Source organism: Uloborus diversus, chromosome 7, assembly GCF_026930045.1.
Source record: "Uloborus diversus isolate 005 chromosome 7, Udiv.v.3.1, whole genome shotgun sequence".
Classification (NCBI taxonomy): domain Eukaryota; kingdom Metazoa; phylum Arthropoda; class Arachnida; order Araneae; family Uloboridae; genus Uloborus; species Uloborus diversus.
The window spans coordinates 3,265,818-3,293,340 of NC_072737.1; the positions used below are offsets into that span (position 1 = coordinate 3,265,818).

General features: G+C 35.2%; 1 protein-coding gene across 1 annotated transcript; it reads right to left on the reverse strand.

Annotated features, from left to right (window-relative positions):
* Positions 1–7,027: 7,027 nt before the first annotated feature.
* Positions 7,028–27,201, reverse strand: LOC129226376 (decapping and exoribonuclease protein-like). The gene is made up of 6 exons (XM_054860979.1): positions 26,642–27,201; positions 19,232–19,455; positions 16,908–17,133; positions 15,052–15,187; positions 9,508–9,593; positions 7,028–8,012 (listed from the first exon to the last, which is right to left on the reverse strand). Exons 1-6 carry the CDS (start codon positions 26,935–26,937, stop codon positions 7,898–7,900), a joined length of 1,083 nt encoding a protein of 360 aa, XP_054716954.1. The 5' UTR covers positions 26,938–27,201; the 3' UTR covers positions 7,028–7,897.
* Positions 27,202–27,523: the final 322 nt, after the last annotated feature.

Genomic DNA, 27,523 nt, shown 5'->3' on the forward strand with positions numbered 1-27,523 from the left:
AAAAAAAGAAGATCAATGAGAGCTAAATTTAAATTTTGAGTCAGATTTATTTTACACGTTGACGGGAAAGTTTACGATATTTCTTTTTTCCTTTACTTAAGCCAGATTGTTCAACTTGCGCCACTTCACACAAAACCTTTTTTTAGAGGCAGACCTTGCAACGCCAGGCAAACGCAGCTGGTAGATAAATAAATAAATTCATGAAAGAGTAAATAAATATTAGAAACTAAAGGTTTGACCTGCTTTCTTAAACGAGAGTTTTCTGTTTTTTTCTTACCGTTAGAAAATTTTCAAATTGACATCATTTGTTTCCTTAAGGTGCATGACAACTTTTTGTTAGCTAATTTTTTATTTACATTTTATATTTAATTTTTTTTCTGCTCATTTTTCGAGAGGGTCCAAGTTGTGTTGAGCTTTTCACTGTTTGACCCACAGGGGTTTAAAGTTACAGAATTGATGCTGAAATAATTACCTGTCGAATGACATGCTATTACAAGGTACGGGCAATAATTACATCTAAGGAAATATGTAAATTGTTAAATGAATTCAATATGAATCAGTTGGGATTATAATCGCTAGAAATGTCCCAGTCAAGTTTCATTTAAATAGCAATTCTCTCTGTGCCTCTACTGATCTACTGAAGATAGAGGAGTTTAATGACAACTGTTTTTTGGGTACTGCTTCAACATCTTATCTTTTTAGAACAAATTAAAACTGAAGCTCAAGAAAACTTATGGAAAATTCAGATTCACTCAGTTTTATGGAGCAACCAATGTAATTGAGGAAAGTTTAGAGGACTTAACATTTTACAAAAAATCTACAATTTCAACGATACAACAATTATTTACAAGTCTTTGAAATTGCAATCTATAGCAATGGAGACGCGAAGTTATTTTTGTTCGGATTCCTCACATTCAAAAAAATGTAATCAAAACTGTTTTATTTGTTTCCTGGTTCTGATAATATTCCTTTATCTTTCCCCTATTGTGCATCGTTTCGATATTTGCTTTGGCAAGGGTATCATAAGATACTTGATTTGTTGCGTTTTCTATCACATTTGGTTTTTCTAGGTCTTTATTTTATTGCCTCCCATATTCCGAAATAAAAGGCACTTGAGTTTAAAAAAAAGTTTACCTAATGATTAAAGAAGGTGAAGAAGGAGTGAGTATCTGAATAAGTTAGTTAACAAATGAAAAAAATCAAGTTTTAGTTGTGTTTAGTTGATTAAAATAATATATTACCAGGTAGTGCCGCAAATGAATAGCAATGTTCTGATTGCAAGTTAATACCAAAAATACTTCTTTTATTTTAATTAATAACGCTTAAGAAATAATATTGACTAAACTAGTTAAATGTTGTATACAATTTATAAATTGGTACATCGTCAAATGAAACTAAATGGTGAGGCTTAATCTGCGTCAAACCTACCAGAACTGACGTTGGTCGAACCTCCTTTAACAGCCTTTTCAGCAAAAAGATAAAAAAACACATTTAAAAAAACAGTGAAAATAAAAAACAAGTATGATTTCTTTCAGTACATCAATCTGAGAACACAAATAACTTAAACTAATTTTGTGCAAATAGCGCAAGAGAACTTACTTCAAAAAATTACTTTTTTGCCTTAAAAAGACATTGCATATGCTCCTTGATTCTGCTTCAAAATGGTCTGAAATAGAAACAACTTTAGATTCTACTTGACACCACGCTGTCATATAATTCTCATCAGTTAAACAAGCATTTCGATATGAAAAAGAAAGAGTGGGTCAAACCTTCCTATTCGAATCTCCCCAGTTTACCCAAAATAAAAGACTATAATTAACTTTGTAAGTGTATGAAAAATAGAAAAATAGTTAAGACATCGTGAAATAGCAAATGTATGTTTTGCGGTTTTCTAATTCTGCATGTGATTCTTTTACGATAATATCTTTTTAGTGGTGTTTCTCTATTCAGCAAAATACGTTTTAGAACGAAGGAAATAGTTCACTCATTTTTGATTTCCTATAATATTTTAAAAGATTATTTGAATCGAGGAATAATTGTTCTTTCTGCAGAGTAATGTTAAAATGTCTGCGTATAAATATTTTACAACTCTAGAGTACATAAATGTATTTATGGTACAAAATAATTTCTTGATCAGAAATGTTCACAAGTATTCATTTCGTGAAATTGAGTGAAATTTTTCTTAAAACTGGATTTCTCAGTTTAAAAATTACACATATTGAGAAGTACGGTTAGTACAAATGAAATGTTATTTGCGAAGATACAAAAAAAAAAAAAAAAAAAAACTTTTTTGGACTTTTTTCCAAAATAATTTTTTATATCGTTTTTATATCGTCGTTTGTTATCTGTATTGATTGGATTTCGTTTTCAATTCCTTCTCGAAATTCCTATATAAACGAGCATGATATTTTCAACTAAACGTTTAATAAGTTAGAATGAGTGTTTAATGTTTGGTCAAAGTAGTTAATATTTATTACGAATTTCATATTGGCTATCAAAAGTAATGTTTTGCTTTAAAAAATGCTTCCTGAATTTGCAGATTTTTTTCTGTAAATTTTTTTAAAATCATATTTTAACATTTTTGACTTTTTAGGTACACATTTTGAACCCGTTCAAATTAATCTAGAAGTCGGTTCATTGGAGGTATATTCAAACAGCGATAAGTAAAAAACCTATTCTTAGGGCAAAAAAAGGGTCACTGCATTCAGAACTTTCAACCTAACCCTCATCAGAAAAGCGGGTTAGCTGAAATATATACCGGTACACTGAGAATTGTCATATAAACTGGAGTTATCGGTAATCTCTAATCTCGGATTTAATTTATATTATTCCATTTCCTTCGAAAACGCACCATTTGTAACTGATTCGCTAATGCATAACATTTTGGGTCAAGCCAGGAGTTTAAAAACATTCTAAAAGTTCTAAAATGTAACTAGTTGCGCAGTTAATTAAAAATTAACGTAATTTCATATGTAAAATATTTTAAATGCCCCTCCCCCCATCCGCACGAAAAACATTTACCGTGGTTTGCCCCATAGATATGTATGTATATATTTTGTCTCCAAAATGAAGCGTATACGGGTCTCTCTTTCTTTACACACACACACACACACACACACACACACACACACATATATATATAACGCACATTACATAAGAATCAGCAAAAATTATATCAGAAGCATTTTGAAAGCACTTTTTTTGCCGCACGGTGTTATTGAAGTAAAAATACAATTAGCATTGTAACTTTTCATTGCTATTGAAAAAAAAAAGGAAGTATCGTAGGGTTGGAGGCCCAAATATCACAAATGTTTCGAATATCGCACAACATGCTGACTAGTGAGGTGGCGACGTAGGCAATAAATACTGTAACTATTACTTAGCTTATTAGTTTAGCGATTATTGGTTTCCAAATCGGACTGAATCGGACCTAAAACCGAACTGAACACTGCATGTGTTGAATTGTGATTGTGAAAGCTATCCATTGCAGATTGAGTGAAACAAATAACTTGCTGAGTAGTGGAATTATAACTCCTAAAACCGGACTAAAAAGATGACAGAATATTATCATTTTCCAAATTCCACGTGTCTAGAAGCGACCTTACGGTTCATGATTTTGGAAAGCATACTGGTTAGAAAGATAGGTCTGTAGTTCTACAACTGATTGTTAAGATTCTTCTTTTTCAAAATTGGGAAAATAATTGCCTTTCTATTTATGGAAAGAATGGCTTCATTACAGCTATGATTAAATAATCTTTAGATTCGAACGTTTTAGAAATTCGGGATGGATTTTGTTCGGAAAGATAAATATGTGTATATTAAAGTGCTTCGTTACAGAGAGGGCATTTAAATTTTTTATCATCTTGTAAATCCAAAGCAAGTAAAACAGACGTAATTAACAAATTAGCGTAAAGTATTAAAACCAAAATTTGAGTTTTCATCTAGTGATTAATGTGCAGTAGCTTAATATACACCAACTCCTTACTTATAATTTAACTTTCGAAATAATCATTAAAATCCCTTTTAGCCACAACTGAAAATAATTAATCATCAATTTTCTTGAATTAAATAGTACTGTCGCCCCTTTCTACGTAGGAGAACACGGTTATATTTTTAAAATTAATTGCCAATATTTTCGCTCAACGAAAAAAATAAAAGGTTGACAGAAAAAGATATTGTATAGTTTTGGTCTATTTTAACTGTAAACCAGCAATTATAATCATTTTTAGCTGTTTTGTTTTGTCCAAAAATGTAATGTACATCGTAATTTCATTGATCTCATGTTAAATGTCTGAATGTCTGTCTCATAGTTTTTTTTTTCTAATTATGATTTGCACTTGTTGGTATTTCTATTATTTATTTTAACTTATTTTTGAAACAAATAAATAAATAAAATAAAATAAAATAAAGCGTGCAGAAAAAGAGGTTTTAAGACAATGTTCAATACATCGGACGAACCTTGCATAGTTCTCAACTAACTTGACCCGTAACGGTTTATGAAACATTTTGCGACGCAAGATGGTGAGGCGGAGTGTATTTAACTCCAACATTATATCTCTTGTGTACTCGAAATAAAACTAGGATATTAAAATAGTAAAATTTTCAATGACTTTTTGTGTTCTTTATAGAAATTCAACTGATACAGCACCCTAAGTGTGCGTGCCTAGCCTATATTAATAAGTATTCTGCACAAAACTTTAGTATGTAGATACAGAAACAGCGTCTTCGTTTATTGTTATCACTTTTTCATAAACTTTCAATTTTTTTCCCTGTTTTTGTTCCTCAATTAACAGAAATACACAGGCAAACCCTGACGAGACTAACTTTCTGTGTAGCATTTTGTGGTTTTCAATAGCAGTTCAAAGTTTTTCTAGGAATGAAGATACAGAAAGTTCGCCCCCCAGTGACCACTGACTCCCCCTAAGAAAACTTTCTTTTGCACCTAAAAATATTCAGTCGCTGGACATGTTGCAGGCATTGATGTAGGACCTCCATTGTTGCCATTACTTTGTAAACTATTAAAGAATTGTGTCGAGATTGAAAACAAAGCGAAGTTAAATTAAAATTCAAACAACAAGCAAAACCATGCTGGAAAAGAGAGAAAAGCTGAAAGTGCTTTGAAACTGGTTTACGAATGTCAGGGAAAACGGTCATATTTTACTTCACCAATTACTATGTGATTACAAATTGCATAATTTAGCATTAACTTTTTATAATTCAGATATTTCCATTCTGTTAATTTATTTTTTATAATTTGAAACTGCGCTTAGTTGAGTCACTGTGATTTTAATTTGAGGTTGCCAAAATAAATGCACCTTAATTGGAAAAAAAATCATTACTTTGTGTCTCCTGGATTCTTTTCGGTTATTGTTATCAGTCGGTTATTGTTATCAAATTGTATTTGTCCCAAAGTGATCACATTAAGCGGCGCCTACTGTAAGATCTATACAGGTTTTATTTTAATTTTTCGGACATTTAGCCACTAGATGGCAGCATTATGAACTTCGGTTAAAATCCTATGACGCAATAGTCTCCGTTTCTGCTTTTTAACCGTTCAGGTCGGGAGTGAGGGGAATTTCCCTTTTGTTTTGATGCCAGATTCTGTAGCTAAAGAGATTCAAAATAATCAAAGTGTTTACTAAAAAGCGAATTCATTTATCTTTTGATCTTAACTCAAGTTGAGCACTTCGAATAAACAACTCCGTCGTTTTAGGGCCGATGGCGTTGATAAAATAACAGTCAGTTCATTACTAGAAAACCAAGACTTGTGACAAAATATCAAACTCAAAGAAATTATAACAAAGATGAAGATGATGATAGCTTTGCAGCATTCTAACTTTCTTCCAACATATGTACTACAGTCTCAAGAATCATCATTTCTATACGCTTAGTTCGCGCGAAAAAGTATGAAATAAAATAAGAATATAATTTCTTGATTAAAACACTGAAAAAAATGCAGTGTTGATCTTAAGAATAGAGGCGGTACAGTAAAAGCTATTCGTTAAAAGCTGTATACCGCTGAGTTCTTTTTCTCCCAATTTTCAATTTAGATCTTATTGCGTGCTTTAGAGTTGCACTAAATATAAAGATATTAAGATCAAACGCATTTTTTTAAGTGCTTTAAATCAAAAAATTATATACTTATTTTATTTCATACGTTTTAGCACGAATTAAGCATATAGAAATAGTCTTTAGAGTTAGAAAACATTTTTTATATTTTATTTTAAAGTTGCTTGGTTTTAAAATCTATTTGAGGTGAAAATTTTTGAAAGTTACAACATATTTTCTTGATACCTATCCTTATTAAGGGGGGAAAAACGGCATGGATTTTCATTTAAAAAATTTACTGGGCATGAAGAAAGAATAACTTTTTTTCCTCATTAATCATAATATTTTCAGTATAGCTCGAATTTACACTCGTAAGTTCAGCCTTGAAACTGATTTGTTAAATTGATTGACAATTCATTTATTCATTTTATCATTGTTTATGGCAACAATTAAAAAGCGGAAGTATTTTAAATTTATAATTAATATTATTTTGGCAACAATGCAAAACAGGAAGCAAAACGCAGGATCATGACAGATAATGTCAGATAAGAAATATTCTTTAATAAATTGAACATAACATATTCAAGTTATAACTAAAACAAAATGAACCAAGACAACGAAATTAATAAGGTGACTAATATACTAATGCTTAAACTTAAAAATTTTTCACTATTCTCGAAGACTGATAACTAGTTTTTAAAAAAGTCTAGTGGCTGCTTCTAGAGGGCTTTCTCTGCTGACGAAGTTTTTCGTATAGTTTTTTTTTTTTTTTTTCAAAATGTTTTACAATGAAAACAACCACATTCAAACCAGTTTTGACGTGTCACAATATTGTTAAACATTTGAAACTAAACACACACACGCATACAATGAATTTTAAAATAAATAAATAAATAAATTTAAAAAAAAACGAGACATGTGTGATTAAATTGATCTGTGTTCATTTATTATTAAAACGTATACAATTAAAAATAATTTTTAAAATATTTTTGTAAACAAATTAAAATACTTTGAGATGTTAAAGTGTGATAATCCACTGTGAAATGAGTTTGCACTCTACATTTAATGAACAGCTTGTGATAATTTATCCTATTAACATAAAACTAAAAACATTAATATCCTGATAGTTTCATCACAAAAAAAAGGGGGGGGGGAGAAGTAAAGAATTCGTTAAAATAGAAATAAGAGTATGGTTCACATTTAACTTAGTAATAAAAAAAAGACTTATTTTAACCATTCGGACCTTTTAAATAAAAAAAAAAGTTGAGCAGAACAACAAAAACTGATACCAACCTCATGCTCTCTAAATTAAATTAGCATTTAATTCAAGATTTATGTAAAATAAAACATAATTTGTTTTTATGATACACATTTTAATATTTACTTCAATAAAAAAAAGTAAAATTACCATTTTTTTATAATTATTTGATAGTTTATTGATTATCATTATTTGATAGTTTAATTTAGGGCATTGATTTCTGCTATTTCATGATAAAAATAGTAAAAACAAGATAAAATTCCTTGCCCTTTCCAAGTTTTGAAAGAAAATTTCATAAAACCAGATATTTTCCCTGTTTTTTTTTTTTTTTTTTTTGCTGAATTTTGATTTCCCTGCATTTTCCCCGTTCTTTCAGGTGTTTCCCTGTGGGCCTTAAAGTTTGAACACAATCCCAAAGCAATGAGCCACTTTCGTTCATAAAAAAAAGGAAGTCTCTGGCTCCACAAGCCAGACCATGATTGGCCATGATTGTCAGTTTAACATCACTATCGCCTTAATCAGTGATAGAATTGCTTTCGGTTAACAGATGCTCCGGTTCATCGGCACTCGGATAATCCGTCTCGTGGAAGGTCAAAAATGGACGTTGCCCACGTACCAATCGGGGAGGATCTGGTACTTGTGCGGGGGCGTCAGCTCTTCGCAAGTGATGTCCTGCCTCGGACTCCAACGGAACTGGTAAACAACACTGCAAAAGAAACAATGCAGACAAATGTAGGGGAATGTGGGGCAAATTGATATGGTAAAATATTTTTGCAGTTCTCAGCGCCACCTATGTATCAGTATTTTACCAGTGTTTTGAAACACATAGTAAAATTCGCTACTCATATCTATTAATATTTTGTGTTTCATCATTTTCACATCCTTTTACAAAAAAGGAAGTATTGTATTCGCAAAAAAATTTTCACTCAAAAATCGGCCTTCATTTCCATTTTGCTCACCTCCGAATGAATGTTGAATTTTTTTTTTCGACCCGACCACACGTGGATATATGCCTAGGAACCTACAGACACCCGAAATATCCATTTTGACGACCCCCGAGTTAATTACAAAGAATTTTCTCGTGACGTCCGTATGTACGTGCGTATGTGTGTATGTATCTCGCATAACTCAAGAACGGTATGTCCTAGAAAGTTGAAATTTGGCACGAAGACTTCTAGTGGGGCCTAGTTGTGCACCTTCCGTTTTGGTTGCATTTGGATGTTCCTAAGGGGGTCTTTTGCCCCTTTTTGGGGAGAAATCATTGTTAATTTCGATTTAATCTCAAGTGGTGTTATAATCTGTCGAACACTTGGCGATATATCGCCAGTCTTTTGGTCGCCATGTTTTGTCGCCAACTTGGCGACAAATTTTGCGATTTTTTTTTTTTGTGAAATCTGTTTCAATTTGGCCACTGTTGATGATATTTAGAGAGTAAACAATTGAATGACATTAAAATTGCCAGTAATGGGGGAAATGACATTAAATTGGAGTAAAAGGAAGTCATGTGATGCACACATCAGCTCGTTTCTCACTATTATCATAAAAGGATAGTTTTAGTGATTAGCATTTCAAGTATTGATTCAGATCTAATGATGTCCAGTGAAAAACTTCTTTACTTAATATTAGGCATGATTCAATTTTAAATGCAATGAGGCAAAGTCAAATAGTTCATTCTCATCTTTTATTCATTCATTCATCACGTTACTTACGTACTCATTTATTAAATGATTAATTTCCGTTCCTTCATTTATTAATTAACTTATTTATTCATTCCTTCATTTATTTGCTCATTCATTCACAATTTTATTCCTCCATTCACTTTTTCTCGTATAATTATTCGTTACTTACTCATTTATTCATTCATTCGTTCGTATATTCATTTGTTCGTACACATTCATTCTCTAAAAAAATATATTTAATAATGAAATAGAGATTTTTTTTTGTAAAATACTTATTTTTTTTACTTTGCCTGCGCCTTTAGTAAAATATTTTATTTTTTACATACTCATTTTGCTTGAATTAAAAAAATCTGACGAGGGCACTACACTTTACATCAGTCAAACTCTGTTTGCCAGCGACTGGGGAAAAAAATTCCGCATAAGCAGAAAGGTTCAAAGACGGCTCATGCGACTGTGCTTTATCATAACCATCAGGTTTTCACACACACAGAGAGAGAGAGAAAAAATAGTCCGGCAACTTACTTGGGATCATCCTTGGTGACGCACTTGTTCACGTGATCAAAGAAGAGAGACAGAAAGTTGAGGCAGGCAGCAGGAGACCACTGGCCCTGCAGGAGAAAATAAAACACAGGTCGAGACCTCTTACTACGTTACGTTGCCACATCACTGACAGGTGATTGACACCGAACTTTCCGTGCAGGCTGCGTCAGTTACTGAAGACTAAAAAATGCGATATGAAACTTTTAAAAAAGAGTTTAAGAGTAATGTAAGGACCAGTAAAGTATTTAAATATTATTTATAAAAAATAGGTTTTTTTAATTTTTTTAAAGAACTACATTTTCGCATTGCGCGCCTGGTCTGACTTGTAAAGGGTGTTCCAAAATTAACGCAAGATTTGAATTTGCCACCATTTTTTCCATAAATTGTTGGCAGCCATGAAAAAAGAACAATTTGACAGTTGAGAGTTTAGGGTTCGTAAAAATGGGGTGTTATTGTACCATACAGCTAGAGAGAGAGTGAAACATTTCAATGACTGCATAAGGCATTTCCTTGTCGCGTACTCTCTCATTTCGGTCATCAGAATTGGCACCCTAGATCGTGTGATTTAAATTTCTTCTTATGGGGTTATTTGAATTCAAAGGTCTATGTCAACAACCACCCGTGCATTACCGTGTTGCGATACCGAGCGCCAATAACAGTAACTGCTTGACCAGCCTCAACTTTCATTATTTTTGAAACAATTGTTCAATAATGAAAGCGCGTTATTGTATCGTATAACGCTCCATTTTTGATTACCCTAAACTCTCAGCTGTCAAAATTGTTCTTTTTTCAGGGTTGCCAACCATTTATTGCAAAAATGGCGGCAAATTCAAATCTTGCGTTAATTTTGGGACACCCTTTATTTTTTCTGAAAAATACACCCGTGTTAACAGAAAATAAAGAAGCAGAAAATTTTAGAAATAGCAGCAACCGTCAATAAATCAAATATTTAAAATTTCCTTTTTTTTTTTAAATTCTAGTTTAGGAGGGAAGTACCTCCCCCACCTTCTGGATACGCCCATACAACGAGTCATTGAAGATTGGATTTCATAATTCATTACGTTAAGCAGCAGTTAGGGCCAACATTTGAAAGAAGTTACATTCAAAAAAATATACTGTAACGGATTCGGTGAGACTTCCAACTTTCTTGAAATGACGACACAGTTCTGGATTAAGAATACAGGAAATTTATTTACACTATGTACAGGGAAGATCGTCAACAACTGCTAAATTAATCATCAGCAATTAAGCAAATATCACATAACACCGTAAACTCAACGGTTACACACGTATTTACTTCCAAATACGAAAAAACAACACAGCGAAATGCCTCGCAATAAACAGAGCTAATACACTCTCAGTTCGAATTCTCAATCGAAACTCACTTTTTATCACGCGGGACGCTTTTATAAACATCGAAAGAAATCTCTCAAATATTCCACAAGATTCCAAACGCTTTTCGAAAACAGTAGACCGTTATCAAATTTTATCAAAAAAGAAATAGGGGGGTCGTATACTTTAGCCGAATGTATAGGGGTTGTATATTCATTACGGGAAACTATTTACAGGTTACGTTACTACAATAATTACTATTTACAGAATTTGTAACAATACGTTAACAATGGTTCTTTAGTATAAATTTGTTCAGTAAAATTGTACAAAACCGTGCAGTAAAATTGAATTGTTAAATTGTTTTTCATTTTTGAAAATAGTATCGGTGAATGAATGACGCTTTACAAGTACAGGGTGGTTCAAAAAGAACTATGCTGTTTCGAAAAGCTTGGGTGCATTAGAGTCAAGCTCTCTGATAAAGCGTGAAAAAAAAAATTAAAAATTACTTTGAATTTTGACATCTGGAATTCAAATTATGTATTTCGCAGTCACGTGTGTGTTTGTGTCTGTGCGCAGGCATACGTATGTAAGTACAGTCGGACCTCCATATATCAAAGTAGCAAATTGCCGGAAAAAAAATCGATATATAGAAATTTAGATATATGGAAACGATCTTATTTTATTATAAACTAGTGGTACCCGCACGGCTTTGCCCGTAATCGAAAAATTAAAAGGTTTTTTGGTTCGCCTGTATATTTACAATTAATGTATGATGAATTTTCTCGCCAATTGGCTTGTACCCATGTTACGGTTCCACGTTATGATAATTTCGTATCTCGCCAATTGGCTTGTGCCCATGTAACGGTTCCACGTTATGATAATTTCGTAATTTACTCGTACATCTTATGATAATTTTGTTCTTAAAATTGGAATAAAAAAAGAACAAAATAGAATTTTCGAAAAATCGCTTCGAGGTGCACACTCCCATGCTACAAACTAACTTTTTGTCAAATTTCATGAAAATCGGCCGAACGGTCTAGGCGCTATGCGCGTCACAGACATCCTACAGACATCCAGACATCCTCCGGATAGAGAGACTTTCAGCTTTATTATTAGTAACTAGTGGCACCCGCACGGCTTTGCCCGTAATAGAAAAATTAAAAGGTCTTTTGGTTCGCTTGTATATTTACAAATAATGTATGGTGAATTTTCTCGCCAATTGGCTTGTACCGACGTTACAGTTCCACGTTATGATCATTTCGTATCTCGCCCATTGGCTTGTGCCCATGTTACGGTTCCACGTTATGATCATTTCGTAATTTATGATAGTTTTTTTTCCTTAAAATTGGAATAGAAAAAGAACCACATCGAATTTTCGAAAAATCGCTTCGAGGTGCACACCCCCATGCTACATACTAACTTTGTGCCAAATTTCATGAAAATCGGCCGAACGGTTTAAGCGCTATGCGCGTCACAGACATCCTACGGACATCCTACAGACATCCTACAGACATCCTCCGGACAGAGAGACTTTCTGCTTTATTATTAGTAAAGAAGTATCCTAAAACATTAAAATAAAAGATAATTTTCATGTATGAAACCCAATTTATAATTTACACGAGTATCGGATTAAACGAAAGTTGATGATTAAAAAATGAACAGAAATTACATTTTTACGCCAACCATACATCTTCATATTTTTCGGCAATTCAACTTGATCTGCAACATGAGGGGATTTTGGTTTTAACAATGTCATCGAGAGAAAAGTAAAAAATCAATCTACTTAACTTGAAGGATTTCTACTGAAGCTAAGAAGACTAGAAATGATAATCAACAAACAAAAGGGATAACTTGAAACTGATTTTACAGTGTTACTGGTTACAACTAAGATTTGAAATAAACTTGAGGGAATTTAAGAACTTCAGAACGGAACAACGACTTAACTACACACCGTTCAACCTCAGATTTCTTATGACTTTCGTAGCAACCATTAGTGAACGTAATTTTATCTTCTAACCTTCATTTTTCATGAGACAAACAGTCTAAAGTGGAAAAAAAAAAATCTACGAATGTCTCGAAAAAAAATTCGATATATAGAGATTTTTTCGATACATAGAAACAATTTTTCTATATAATGAGCAGAGAAATTTGCTGGGATTTCGATATATAGAATATTTTGATATGTGGAAGTTCGATATATGGAGGTTCGACCGTATGTGTTTGTGTGTATGTGTGTGTGTATATGCTTGTGTGTGTAGGATATGGACGCAACCCGGAGACGGTTTTCGCAAGAAGAGCAGCATCGTGAGGTCGGTCGACGGTGCTGCTGCAGAGGGAGGTGGGAGGAAAATAAAATCATAGGAATTCAAAACTGTCAAGTGAGAACAATAAGCAATGTGATTGCTCAAAAAAAAAAAAAAAACCGAGTAGAAACCGCTTCAACTGACTCTATTTTTCTCTACTAAATGTCTCTGCGTGTTGTCGCATGTGCCCAACAAGTTACTTATTATTCCGTTAGTCAAGATGGTGATCAAGAGAGATTTAATTTAGAACTTCATGGTTGGCCCTTTTAGGTTACCAGACTTAACACCACGTGACTTTTTTTTTTTTTGAGGAGATTTGTAGATGATACTGTGCTTTTTCACCTCTTACCTGCTCACCGTGAAAACTGAAAAATCAGATCACTGCAGCAATTGCTTCTGTGACTGCTTATATGCTTTGCTACAACGTTTATGGCCGAGATTTGAGAACAGGTGTAATGTTGTTCAGTCGGCAGGAGAAGGGCACATGGAACGTGCATACAGTAGAAGACCGTTATAACGCACACCTTGGGACCAGAGCTTTTGCGTTATACAGGTTATTGCGTTATATAGATTATTTCACAAATTTTGAAACTAATATTCAGAATATATATCTATAGAAATGCACTTCAGAGTGAGTTTTATCTGCAATGAGTATTAAAGCACCATTATTACAATTAGTTGTTCACAAATAAATATGTTTCACAATCAAAAGAAAGTGCATTATCCTGCACTTCTGCTAGCTTCATGGTTCGCATAACAGCTGCATTTTCAAGAGCCATCTGGTATTTTCTGTTTACTATGAGTACTCATTTTCAATTTAAAAGCTTTGAATTAAGATGGAAAGATGAGAAACTATTTCAAAATTTGATTTTCCTTACAATTTTAGTGCTTACAAAGCAAAACAGAGGGATTTTTTAAACTTCAAAACATATTGTTTACTTCTGAAAAGTAGTGCATTTTATAGAGAATTGCGTTATATAGGTTGGCGTTATAACGGTCTTCTACTGTATGTAAAATTCCGTTTTTATGCACTGTTAAAAATTTCCTTGAAATTTTACGGTAAAAAGTACTGCGATACATGTTGCCGGCACTTTTTATTGTAAAAACCGATTTTACTGTAAAGTTTCACGATAAAAAAAAAGCATGGACACACGGCTTGTTGTGCTGAATAAAAATGAGAAAATGCGTGTAGCGGGTTTCGAACCAAGATCTCTTTGATTGGATACAGCCGTCTTAACCACAACCGCGATTGGGCTCGCAGAGGGAAAGGGAAAGGCGAAGCAAGTGCTTCACTCCGTAAATCACGTGGTATACCAATGGGAGCTGCAAACGCTTGCTTTTTGCGGTACAATTTACTGTAAAATTTTCTCTGTACTGTAAACTCCCTATTTTACTGTAAAACTTCCCTTAAAAAATTCCTGATTTCTATTTTTTTAAACTCTTAGAAACATACACGTTTAGGACTCCATCAATCTCTATGGTTGCGTTCGACGGTTACAAACCACAGCGTTCTATCATCTATCGGTTACCTCACCGGTTACCATTTTCAGCTGTTGATTGGTTGATTGGAGCACGTGATCATTAGCTGTCACGTGATTAACTAACCGGTCGCTCCCGGTCGAGCTCGTCGATTGCAATTAGGACTCCATCAATCTTTTTGAATTACCCTGGATACAAAAATGAATCAATTGTTTTGGGCGTAAGTAATCAATTCAAATATACCTCAACGAAATTCGCAAAGCAAATCTTTGTAGTAGTACTTTTAGTAATAATTTGAACAGCAGAAGAAAAAAAAAAAATCACACGTAAATTATGAGGTTCAAACAACAGCTGAGGAATACTTTTCGCCATTTGAGGCTTTACAGTCACACATAGGGGAGGCTGAACCGACCTGCGCCATCTTGGGAATATCTCTGACTGGGAACTCTTCCAAGGTTCGGACGATCCCGTCATCGTCTCGAAACCCACAGACGATTTTGGGTATTCCCGCCAGAAAAGACTGTAGCCACCATTTCAACAGCTTGAACCTAACAAGATAAAAAAAATATACTTAAGTGAATGGAATATAATAATTTAAAAAAAAAATGTTGTAAAATTAGGATAATAGCTACAATCAGGAAGCTGATGAAGCTGTAGTCTGGTATGAGGCATCCAAATGATTCACATTTAGACGCCATGGAGACTAAGCGGTAAGCGCATATCAGATGCGCAGCTGGGATAATTTGAAAGCATGATTGCTTGTGCTGTTGGCGTAATCAAACGGATGTGTCGACTTGGATGGATGCTGCTCTGACCAGAGATGCCTTTGAAACGTAACCGGAACAATACGCACAGTTGTTGGATTTTGAGGAGTGGTGTACACTATCACATAAGCGGGTTGGTCAAACAGGCGTATCGTCCGCTACTTCGGCCGGAGCGTTAAGGTAGTTGCTAGGTGTTGGCGACAGTAAACCACGGAAGGGATAGTTCACCATTGCAGAGTCGTGTTCCAGGAACAATAACGAGCGTGCAACCAAAAGAGCGAACCCTTCTACATCAATAACGTCGCTAGCATTCATTCGACATCATTCACCACCTTCCACATATCTGGTGATATTAATGAAAACCAGTTGAAGATGACTGGTAGACGCAGTTAAGCGGAGCAGCATCCACCAAGACCCTTACTGAAGAACAAAACATTGGACTTTCGTCGAGTTCGAGCAAGCTGGATCGTTGCTTACTAGAGGCATATAATCTTCAGCAATGAACCCCGATTCAGGCTCATTGGCAATGATCTAAGTGCACGCTTGTGGAGGGGGTCAGATCCAGAATTTGATATTAGGCGGCATATGGCAATTAGACAGTGGAGGGAACTATTTATTTGGACAAACGATTGCCTCTCTAGTTCTCCTTTAAGGCACTAAGCGGGCTCGCAGTTACGTGAACGACATTTCAACACCGGTCGTATCAAGTCGCCAAAATGCCATTTATCAGCTACACAATGATCCTCTACATATTAACGAGCCTTTCTCAACAATATCCTCAAGGAAATGACACTCCCGTGGCTTGTTAGGTGTACCAGACCTCTCGCTTCAGACTTGGAAGGCTACTACATTCCGTCCCAGAATACTGGGGAGCCCAAATGCGGTTTGGTGCTCTGCATTTGGTCATTGGTGACTTTAAGGTCCGAACCGTGTTTCCGTGTGCATCACAGTCAGAGGAGATTACAAAGCTTAATGTTTTGTAACATATTTCTCAGGAAATTCTTTAAAAATGGACAGAATAATGTCCATCCTCGATGACAGTAAACTAATACGCTCGCGCGCTATCAGATCCAAGGCTCACGCTTGAATCTGATAGCCTGAAACGAAAAAGAGGAATTGAAACAGTGCACTCAGAGGATAGTTAGCTAAAACGAACGTCCATGTCAGAATAGGCGTATGACTTCTATGTGCTTCAGAACATTTGCAACTTCTGCTTTTCCACAACGATCTCGGTCATTTCCAGAAAGTTAAAAAAAAGAGAACACAAAGACTGAATTTTACAAGTAAGTGAAAGTATCCATATTAAAGCACCGTTTTATACGTTATTGAAGGCACTGTATTAAAAAAGAAGTATAAAAAAAAACGTACAATAGGTATTTAGGTCTTCATTAATATGTATTGAACTATGGCGGAACCGATTTGAACAACGTATGATTGCCAATTCCTGAATTAAGTGGGAAGGGGGGGGGGAGGGCACAAAGGTGACGACGTCAAGATTTCTCACCTGCAAAAGCTCCTCCTTTGTCTCTCGGTCTCGATGATCCGCGACGTCTTGAATTCGACGTATTTACCCATGGAGGCGGGGTCTCTGCCTATGTGGGCGGGGTCTACGCCATCCACCTCAGCACTGAAGAGGAGGGCGTGGCCGTTGAGGCGGCCCTTCATCACCGCATTGAACTCCTCCTTCTCGTTGACTGGGACGGACGGATCGGGAGCAGAGCCCGGTGCATCTGGAAAGTGGACAACCCCCATTACATTGAAAGCGAATAACAACCAGCTCGTTACGGCACTCAGACATTGCAGTTTCACGCTTGTTTAGGGCCGCAAGTCCGGCTATAGTACAGTAATAGACAGAAAACAGTAAGGATGTCTTCACAATGGTAGCAAAAATTATTTGTGATGGCCTATCACTTGGTCAAATTGTCAAGCAACATTTCACAACGTTTACTTTTTTGATTTTACCTTTTCTCTCAGATGATGTTGAAGAAATATATTGTCCATTTTTCACGAGAAGGCACTTTGCCCCGCCTTCACGAAGGCGAAGTTCAATTTTACGCAGGGATGATCGGTAAACATACCCCCTCGCGTGTAAATGAGACAATCAGACAAAGTTAACTTTTGACGTGCATTTTACTATGCAAAAAAAGTCAAGTGTCCTTAGCATTACTTGTCTGTTACTACTTTTGTTCTCACATTTTAAAAACAGCTGCTTTTACGTCAAAATGCTATGATTCGAATATGCCTTCTGCCGAAAACAGCGAAATGGAATCATCGGACACCATCTGACGAAGGCGGAGTCGAGTGCTTTCTTGTGAAAAACGGTCGACCTTAGCAATTCCAATAAAGTATAGTGGGTAGGAGGCGCTGCAGCCTCAGGCAAATTGCGACTGAGAGGAAAAATCAAGACCGAAACACATACGTACGATATACGACCTGACTAACAAGATATCTGCCTTATCCGCACAAAATTGAAATGTTTTACCTCTTTGGCTAGTTTCTTAACTCACCGCAAGGTCTAGCGAATAGTACAGTGGTCGGCGATGCTACAAGATAAACCAGAAAACTTCGCAATAGTCAAAAGTACTTGTTCCTTAAGTCCTTACATTTTTCCATAAAATACAAACTGACGGAGAATCCTACACGACGCTCTGTGGAACTCAAAGCAAATAACTTCGACAACTTTTTTTGTCGTTCTCCCTATCAGCAATTGCCATTTCAGTTTCAGTAAATATACAGGGCATTTGAAAACGCCCCCCCCCCCCGCATACAGATCCCCCCTTGATCTGTAAAACAGGAAGAAACACTGCCATATATATATATATATATATATATAATCTCATGACACAACTGTAACTCAAATACATGTATCTCAACAGATCAATGTAACTAGTCTAATCAAATCAGTAACACATTTTGTTTTGCGCGAAAATACCTAATTTTAAACGGGAATAGCCAAATGTGCTGCGTTTTCCTCACAAAATCTGCAGAGGCTCACTTGCAGAAATTTTGAAGAATCCTGCAGATATTTTAAAGATATGAGGCTTTACCTTCGGGAAAACTGCAGTTTTCATGCAGAAATCTGCAGCTTTCCTGCAGAAAATTGATGATCTTTGATCAACCCGCCCGGTCTCCTACCCGCCCTGGCAGACCAAGCGATAAATGCTTGGCTATGTATGTACTTTCTCTCCATACAGAAATTTTTAATGTACCTCATGAGTACTTGTTTTGTGTAGTCAGCTCTTAGTCTAAATCATCTGCTCATTCGAATAGTTCCCAATAAAAATAGATAATTGTTGAATAAAAATGTTTCAAGATCGTCTGCGTACATTAACATACTAACGGAAGTTTAAAAAGAATTGGCAATGTAAATTCATGATTGCAGCTTTTATCTTGCACTTGGCGACATTTTAGCAGCAACGAATTTTTTAAACCAGCAATTTAAATTAGGATGACCTTCTCGTGGATGCAGCGTGTCGTTAGCTCCTGAGGTGCGAATTTAGAATAATTTTACAATAGGAGAACTATTCGCAATTCAAATAAAATAGAGGGGCGTCGCAGTCTCTGGCCGATAGCTGCATAAAGATGTAAAACAAACCACCTGCTTTTAAGCCAAGTGAATGACAATCAATTTTCTTCGCGTGTATGAGTGTCTTTTTGTATTATTTTGAAATTAAATTCGCATCACTAACTATCTGAAATCTACGTTTTAACCTAAAGGAGGAATGGAATGCTTTCCCATTTTGGCTAGTTTCTTAAATCAACGCAAGGTGGCGTATTCAAGTTTTAGAGCAGAGAATTTAGGAAATCCAGCCGGATGTCGTGACTCACCGGATGTGACGTACTGCTCGAACTTGTACCCCCAGGCGCTCATGAGGCGGTCCCTCTCGGTCATAGAGTCCCTCCTCTCCACGTCTTGCTCGGTGTCGAATGCCACCAGGTACACGACCGACCGATACCGCGTTGCACAGACCAACCAGTCTTCGCGGTTCTCGTACACAGTGCAGCACAGTTTCGTCAGCAGTCCCCTGTAGCACACGAAGTCCACGCCCGATCTGCGGGGAGAACGAGAAAAGATGAGGCACAGTCTGACTAGGATGAGATGAGGCTTGACCTCGAAAGAGTTCTTTTTCTTGGAGAGAACCCGCAGTATGTGGAGGGACAGCTATATTTAGCACGAAGTAGGGTTACAATCGCAGTATATTACTTTAAACTAGTTTAATCCACTACGAAATTGCCTAGTTACTTTATTGACTAGTTACTTTATTATACTGATTTCAAACACAGTACGTTCTTGATACACATGTGGTTGCTTAAAATTAATAAATTTACTAACAAAAATAAATAAATAAATAAAAGAAAGAAAAAGGAAAGTGAATTTTTTTTACGAAATTCCAAGAATTTGAGGAATGAACTTTAACTATGTTCTTTTCTGTTTAGAATGAAAACAAAGTTTAAATATTATTATAACATATTGAAATATCAAATTGGCCGACTTCTATAAATATCAAATTCGGAGGGGGGGGGTCTACCCCTAGTGTCACCCATCTGAGGGGTGACACCCGAAGTGAAATTGCAAGTTTTTGAAAAATACGAACCTAAAATACATTTTTAAGACTACAAATTTGAAAAATTTCTGGGGGGTAAACCGCCAGACCCCCCACGTTTTTTTTTGAGCAATCACTATTGCTTATTACTTTTATTTAACTGTTTTTGAATTCCTGTCATTTTATTTTCCCACCGCAACCCTCCGAACCACCACCGTCGACGGGCTCCTCACGATGCTGCTCCTCTAGCGAAAACCGTCTCCAGGTTGCATCCATGTCCTACACACACGCGCATACATACACAACTACACACACACGCGCGCACACACACACACACAAACACATACACACAACTACCCACACATTCATGCCTGCACACAGACACAAACACATATGCCTACACACATACACATACCCCGCCTCCACGCACACAAACACTCATACACAGAACTACCCACACACTCCTGCCTGCACACAGACACAAACACACATGCCTACACACACATACACATACCCCCTACATACAAACACACATACCTTCCACACACAAACACACACGCCTACATACACATGCACACTCGTGATTGCGAAAAACATAATTTGAATTCAAAATGACAAAATTCAATTTTTTTTTTTTTTGTACATTAGCCCACTTAAAATTTCGTAATAACACAAATAAGGCAATGAGAAGGAAAGGGATGTTAAGAGGCAAAGTTAAAAAATTGGAGATAACCAGTACAAATGGTAGGTGAGCCTCTCCTCTGTCTTGGGGCAAGAGATGGTTGTAGTAGCCCTGGTAGGTACGTTATACACAGAGACTGATTTACGTCGGGGCATTCTGGGCCCGGGCCCGTGGCACCAAAGGAAAGGGGGCACCAAATTTCTGTCATCATTTTTTTTTTTTTTTTTTTTTGAGCAAAAAGACAAGAGTGCAAAAAGACAGAAAAAAATTCCAAAACAGTTTTATGATGGACAATGTGAAGAAGTCATATTAGACTCTAAGCAAAGTTTCAAGGTTTCCTGTTTTTATGCAATCTGTGATAATTTGATTACAAAACTAAAATTCCGAATGTCAGCCTATGATGGCGTATTAAAGAAATTTTCTTGCTTGTTTGAATGTGACAAGCAAAAGATTCGAAAAAATGCAAAAGATCTTTAAAAATCTTACTCCTGTGATTTGGAGGAATCTTTTCCTGGTGTACTTATTCATATTAGTTCAATCATTGGAAAAGAAAGTTCAGTCACCGAAAAGTTAAAAAAAACCCATAAACTTGGTATTTTATGGATACTTTTGCCAATGTAGCTACAGCCCTGAAATTGTTTTTGACTTTGCCAGTCTCCAATTGTAGTAGAGAACGATCATTTTCGCTACTGAAGAGAACTAAGTGTCCTTTGCGTACTCTCATTTCTGATAGTGAATTATTTACATTAGCTCTATTATCAATAGAAGGAAGTTTGACAGCAAAACTTGGTTATAAGGACATTATAGATGAATTTACCACAAGAAAACAAAGGAGAAAACAAAGCAACGCAGAAAGCACATTACGATTTATAGAAGACATTTACTACAAGAAAACAAAGGAGAAAACAAAGCAACGCAAAAAGCACGTTATGATTTATAGAAGACATTTACTACAAGAAAACAAAGGAGAAAACAAAGCAACGCAGAAAGCTCATTATGATTTATAGAAGACATTTACTACAAGAAAACAAAGGAGAAAACAAAGCAACGCAGAAAGCTCATTATGATTTATAGAAGACATTTACTACAAGAAAACAAAGGAGAAAACAAAGCAACGCAGAAAGCTCATTATGATTTATAGAAGACATTTACTACAAGAAAACAAAGGAGAAAACAAAGCAACGCAGAAAGCTCATTATGATTTATAGAAGACATTTACTACAAGAAAACAAAGGAGAAAACAAAGCAACGCAGAAAGCACAGTATGATTTATAGAAGACATTTACTACAAGAAAACAAAGGAGAAAACAAAGCAACGCAGAAAGCTCATTATGATTTATAGAAGACATTTACTACAAGAAAACAAAGGAGAAAACAAAGCAACGCAGAAAGCACATTATGATTTATAGAAGACATTTACTACAAGAAAACAAAGGAGAAAACAAAGCAACGCAGAAAGCACGTTATGATTTACCTTAAACATCATAGTTTCTCCATCTGCGACTGTAAAAAATTCTCACATGAAAATCAGGAATTTATTTTAGAGTTTTCTTTTTATCAAACTAAATACCAAAAAATTACCTTCATATTTTAGGGGGGGGGGGTGCGCCACAATTGTCAGTGCCCCGGGGCACCCAAGTGTGTAAATCGGTCTCTGGAGCATGATTTAGAAAAACTTTGCAATGAAAAATTCATTTTACTCGAAACTTGAAAATGTCCACTTACATCCCTTCGCTTCTCACTGCTTCAAACGTAGTTGTTTCTGAAAATTGTTGAATTTCATGTTTTCATGTGAACATAGAGTATCAAAACTTTTTATTCTTGGGTTTGTAAGGGGACGGGGGGGGGGGGGACACACACACCACAAATTACCGCACCGGATGTCACCAATGCTAGGCACGCCACTAAGTTGTTCATTTTCTCAAGAATCAGCACAACTTAGTTCTTTATCCTCTTCACCAAATAATTCACCTTTAAAATATTTCATTTCTAATTCTTTTAAGAAATTTCATTTTTGTGGTCTTCTAAAGCTAAACCGACCTACACCAGGTTCCTGGTATGAAAAACTTTTACCATTTTTCCCCCTTTAGGACCAGAAATAAAGAAAAGACAAATAATTGTGAACTAAAAGAATTTACTTTGGGAAAGAATTTAACTTTTTTGCTCCATTTGTTACGAAAACAATTTGGAAAAATTAAATTTCAGACTTCTGAAAGTTGATTAGCACTGCCAAATAACATTTTCTGTTAATTAAATTTATTCAGTTCAACTGTAGCATTTGATTTCATTATAGGATTTGATGGACTATATTGATTACTAGTGGCTAGTGGCACCCGCACGGCTTTGCCCGTAGTAGAAAATTTAAAGGTCTTTTGGTTCGCCTGTATATTTACAAATAATGTATGATGAATTTCTCCCCAACTAGCTTGCCCATGTTACGGTTCCACGTTATGATAACTTAGCAATTTACTCGTCCATCTTATGATAATTTGCTGGGTAAAATGTCCTTAAAACTGGAATAGAAAAAAAAACAAAATCGAATTTTCGAAAAATCGCTTCGAGGGGCACACCCCCATGCTACAAACAAATTCGGTGACGAATTTCATGAAAATCGAACGAACGGTCTAGGTGCTATGCGCGTCACAGAGATCCTGACAGACAGAGAGACTTTCAGCTTTATTATAAGTAAAGATCAACTAAAATAAAAAATATTAATAGCATTGAAATTATCGAGAATGGTTCAACAAACCCTGATTCCCTACTTGTTTTTATCTTATTCGAAAGTTTTTCTTTCTCTCTAAAACAGATTAATTTGAGTTTTTTGAAATCAGAGCATTTTCTAAAATAGACATTAGAAAAAAAAAGTCATACAGTAAATTAAGCAGTTTAAAATTAAATCAGTAAGCCAAAATAAGCATATGACCTAATTAGGGATTTAGCTACTCATCAGATTTGCCAGCATTTCGCATAAATATGTAGTTTATTATCATTTGTGATAAACCATAAATAACATTTGATTTTTTATTGCATTTATGTTAAACATTTCAGATTTAACAATGATATACAATTAATTCAGTAGGATTTATTTATTTATTTATTTTTTTTTTGGACTGCCCCTCCCCCCTTCCCCTTTCTATTCCTGGGTTCTGGTAAGTATACCAGAAGTTTCGTCTAGAACTAAACGAGCCTACTTTCCCGTACACCCATACTACTTTCTAGTACCTGATCAATATTCTCAAAAATAGCTAAAATCGCAAATTGTTTCAAACATATTGTTTTAATATTTTAAGCAGATTTCTAGGAATAAAATATTCCTCACTTATATCTAAAAAATTAGATGCGTAAAAAAAAAAAATATATATATAAATAAATAAATAAACGAACAAATAAAATAGCAGCACCCTTTAAACAAAGCAGCTAATAAAATTTTTCCCATTAAAAAAAAATTCTTTAACAGCTTCCAAAACGAAAAAGTAATAACTAAAATTAATAAGCTCATTAAAATAAATACATCATATCAAAAAAAAAAAAAATCGTTTCTTTTTCCCCTGTTGCCAAAAATAATTTTTTAAATGAATTAATGCACTTACCAAAATAAATAAAAACAATAAAATGTCAACTCAAAGAAATAATTTTCTGTCAAAAAAAAAAAAAAATCGTCTGTGCATATCTTTATGTAGAAACATTAATGACTTCGAGTTTATCCGCCGAAAACTGAATACCTAAATTAAAACTTAGTGAAAATAAAAAGTCATATTAACAATAATTATTTCACAGTTAAAACCATAGCTGCGGATTCGGAGTCGGAGTCAATCTCATTTTGGGAAAAAGGAGTCGGAGTCGAATATCCAAGAATCGGAGGCAGTCATTTGTCCTCCGTGTATACATTTTTGCCAAAGCTACGAAGTCAGAGTCGAAGTCGGGGAGTCGGAGTCCGACTAATTGTCAGGCACAGGAGTCGGAGTCTGGAGTTTTGTCGTCAAGAGCTATTTCCAACAAAATTTGTTAGAAGCAAATCTGCCTTCAAGTACGGAATAATCTACATTGACTTTCAGTTTCCCCGTAGGCGCTAATGTTAAGGGATTTGAACTGTTCAAAATTGAACGGGAAATTGTTCAAATCAAAAAGATGTTTTATATACAAGTTTTTCATCAAAAGCTTTTTCCTACAAAGTTTGAAGCAAATTCGCCTCACAGTGCTGAATCGCCTTGCATTTTGCTGTAGGCGCTAATGTTAATTTTTTTGAACTGTTCAAAATTCAACAAAAAATAGTTCAAATCAAAAAATGAAATATAGGAATGAGGTGTCTTCACCGAGATCTTTCGAACAAAAGAAAATTTGTTCGAATCGGACTACTCACTCAAGTTATTAGGGGGAAGGGAGACAAACAGACAGACTGACCGAACGACAGACATCTATCCCCATCTCAAAACCCTACTTAACAATTTTTAATTTTTCGATATTTATTTAAACTTTATTTTTTTATTTTTGACTTTTTTTTTTGTTTTTTGTAATATTTTCAAGATGCATTAAGCCTTCTTTCATGCTTTTTTCGTCTTTCGCCGACTTTTACTGGGAAAGTAGGCTAAAGAATAGTACTACAACATACACCTGAAAAATCAAATTTTTAGTTATTTGCCAGTGACCAATAGATACAGTGGTGTCGCTACGGAGGCCACCAATCAAATTGGCCGATTTCAAATCTCAAACATGAACCAATTTCCAATAGTATGACGGAGAGGGGAGGGGCAGTCCACCCCAGGTGTATGGGGGACACCCAAAAATGGAATCGCAAATTTTTGAAAAATATGAAGCTAAAATGCATTTTTAAGACTACAAACCCATATGGTTCATTCAACAGGTCATATTGTTAACACTTTCGAACCTGTTTATCTCGAACCTGCCTATCTCGAAAACCTCTCTATGTCGAAGTTTTTCATTTTCCCCGTACCATAAAGTATTAATTCAATGTTTTCCCTCCATGTTTGCCTCGAATGAAATTTTCTGAAAAACTGTATATCTCGAATTTCGACTAAAGTGTCTTTCTTGAGTTCGATCCCCAATGATCTTTATTAACTGGAATTTTTAGACAAAAATCATTTTTCTTAATATTAGCAGTCGCATAATGCTCCAGAATTAAAACTTTATGTACCAGAAGCAAGTTTTCCAGCTATTATATCCATACGGAAACTGAGAGGAAGGGGACATTGTTGATTAGTAAAATTGCTTCCAAAGTTTTACTTTCGAGTCATTGCTAGAATTTCTTATTTTTAGAACTTTTTTCAAAACCTCTGTGCCTCGAAACCTCCATATCTCGAATTTTTCTTCTCTCCCGTAAACTTCGAGATAGACAGGTTCGACTGTACTTTGACCTAATAGTGACTTCCTTTTATGCCCAAAAACTGAGCTTCATTATCTTTCCCTGTGTTAGTGATACATGTGAAGTAATTAAGAAGTCATGAATTTTATGCACCCCCTTATTATTTTTTTTTTTTACATCTTGATGGCCTACACATTTGCGTTTAGGGAAAGTTATACATAAAAATCATGCCAAGTTTTTGATTGTCTTTTGTACATTAGTTCACTTAAAATTTCGTTAGAACACAAAAGTTGTTTCTGAAAATTGTATAAATTTCATGTTTACATATTTTTTTTTTGATGTATGTAAAGAGGGGGGGGGGGACACACACACATACCACAAATTACCGGGTGTCACGCATGCTAGGTACGCCACTGGTGGATACTTTTAGTTTAGTAGCCACTTTTTTTTATCATTTTACAGTGATCTTGTCATCCAAGAGTATATTTTTTAAAATGAAAATAAAAAAGGTACTACAGTTAAGTAAGCTATGGAAGAACGCATCTCACTAAAACACTGTAATTATGAATATTTTTTAAAAAAGTTAAGTAATAGAACAAGTTAATTAGAATTAAGTAATATAAAAATTAAGAATAGAATAATATGCATATTTGTGCGTTATAAAAGTTTTGAGCAAAGTTTAGGTCACTCACTTATTCGTTCGATTGGGGAAGTGGTGCTGGACATCTTCCTGATGATTCAGCACCCAGTGTAGGAGGGAGTCGATGTTTTCGGTCTTACCAAATTCTTTTCTGATGGCCTGTTCGTAGCCAGCACTCAGATCGAAATGCACTTGAGGTGAGCGAGGCAGGGACACGTACTTGAGCTGGTGCTTGTCGTCACAGAACTGACGATCGAAGTCCAGGGAAAAACCACCGATTTCGGAGGGTTCCCTCAAATCCGGAAAATGCCCTTCGTAACTATGGGCACGGTGCACTTTTAAAATCATTTTTCCAAAATTAAAATTGATCGAAGTGAAGAAAAAAATCAACTGAAGTAGAAAAATATCCAACTTCAGCTTTTGTTCAGAAAATAAACGCAGCCAACACGACTGGGGTCGAAATGAGCATCATCCGAAGACTTGTTTTAGTTTCTAAAATGACTTTGGAACGAACGAAAATGAAATAGACAAGCCTTTAAGACATCTGTAATGCTCATAAGTTTTCAGACATCCATAAAAGTGTTTACAGACTTTGATGAACGATTCATTTTATCATTTCTCTCATATTCTAGCCAGCAAAACTAACATTCTTGGAAACATCATTGTTTTGTTTACATAGAAACGCCCATGCTGCGGTTAACAGGTACGCATTTCTGCGTGAATAAAAGATCAAATTTTATAAAACATTGGATGCAAAACCCCATTATAAACATTGAGGTATCAATGAGAAAAACATATCTTGCAGTAAAAATCCTTAAATATTATCTAAATATGTATTTTTGCAATGGTTGCGTTCGACGAGCTCGACCGAGAGCGACCGGTTAGTTAATCACGTGACAGCTAATGATCACGTGCTCCAATCAACCAATCAACT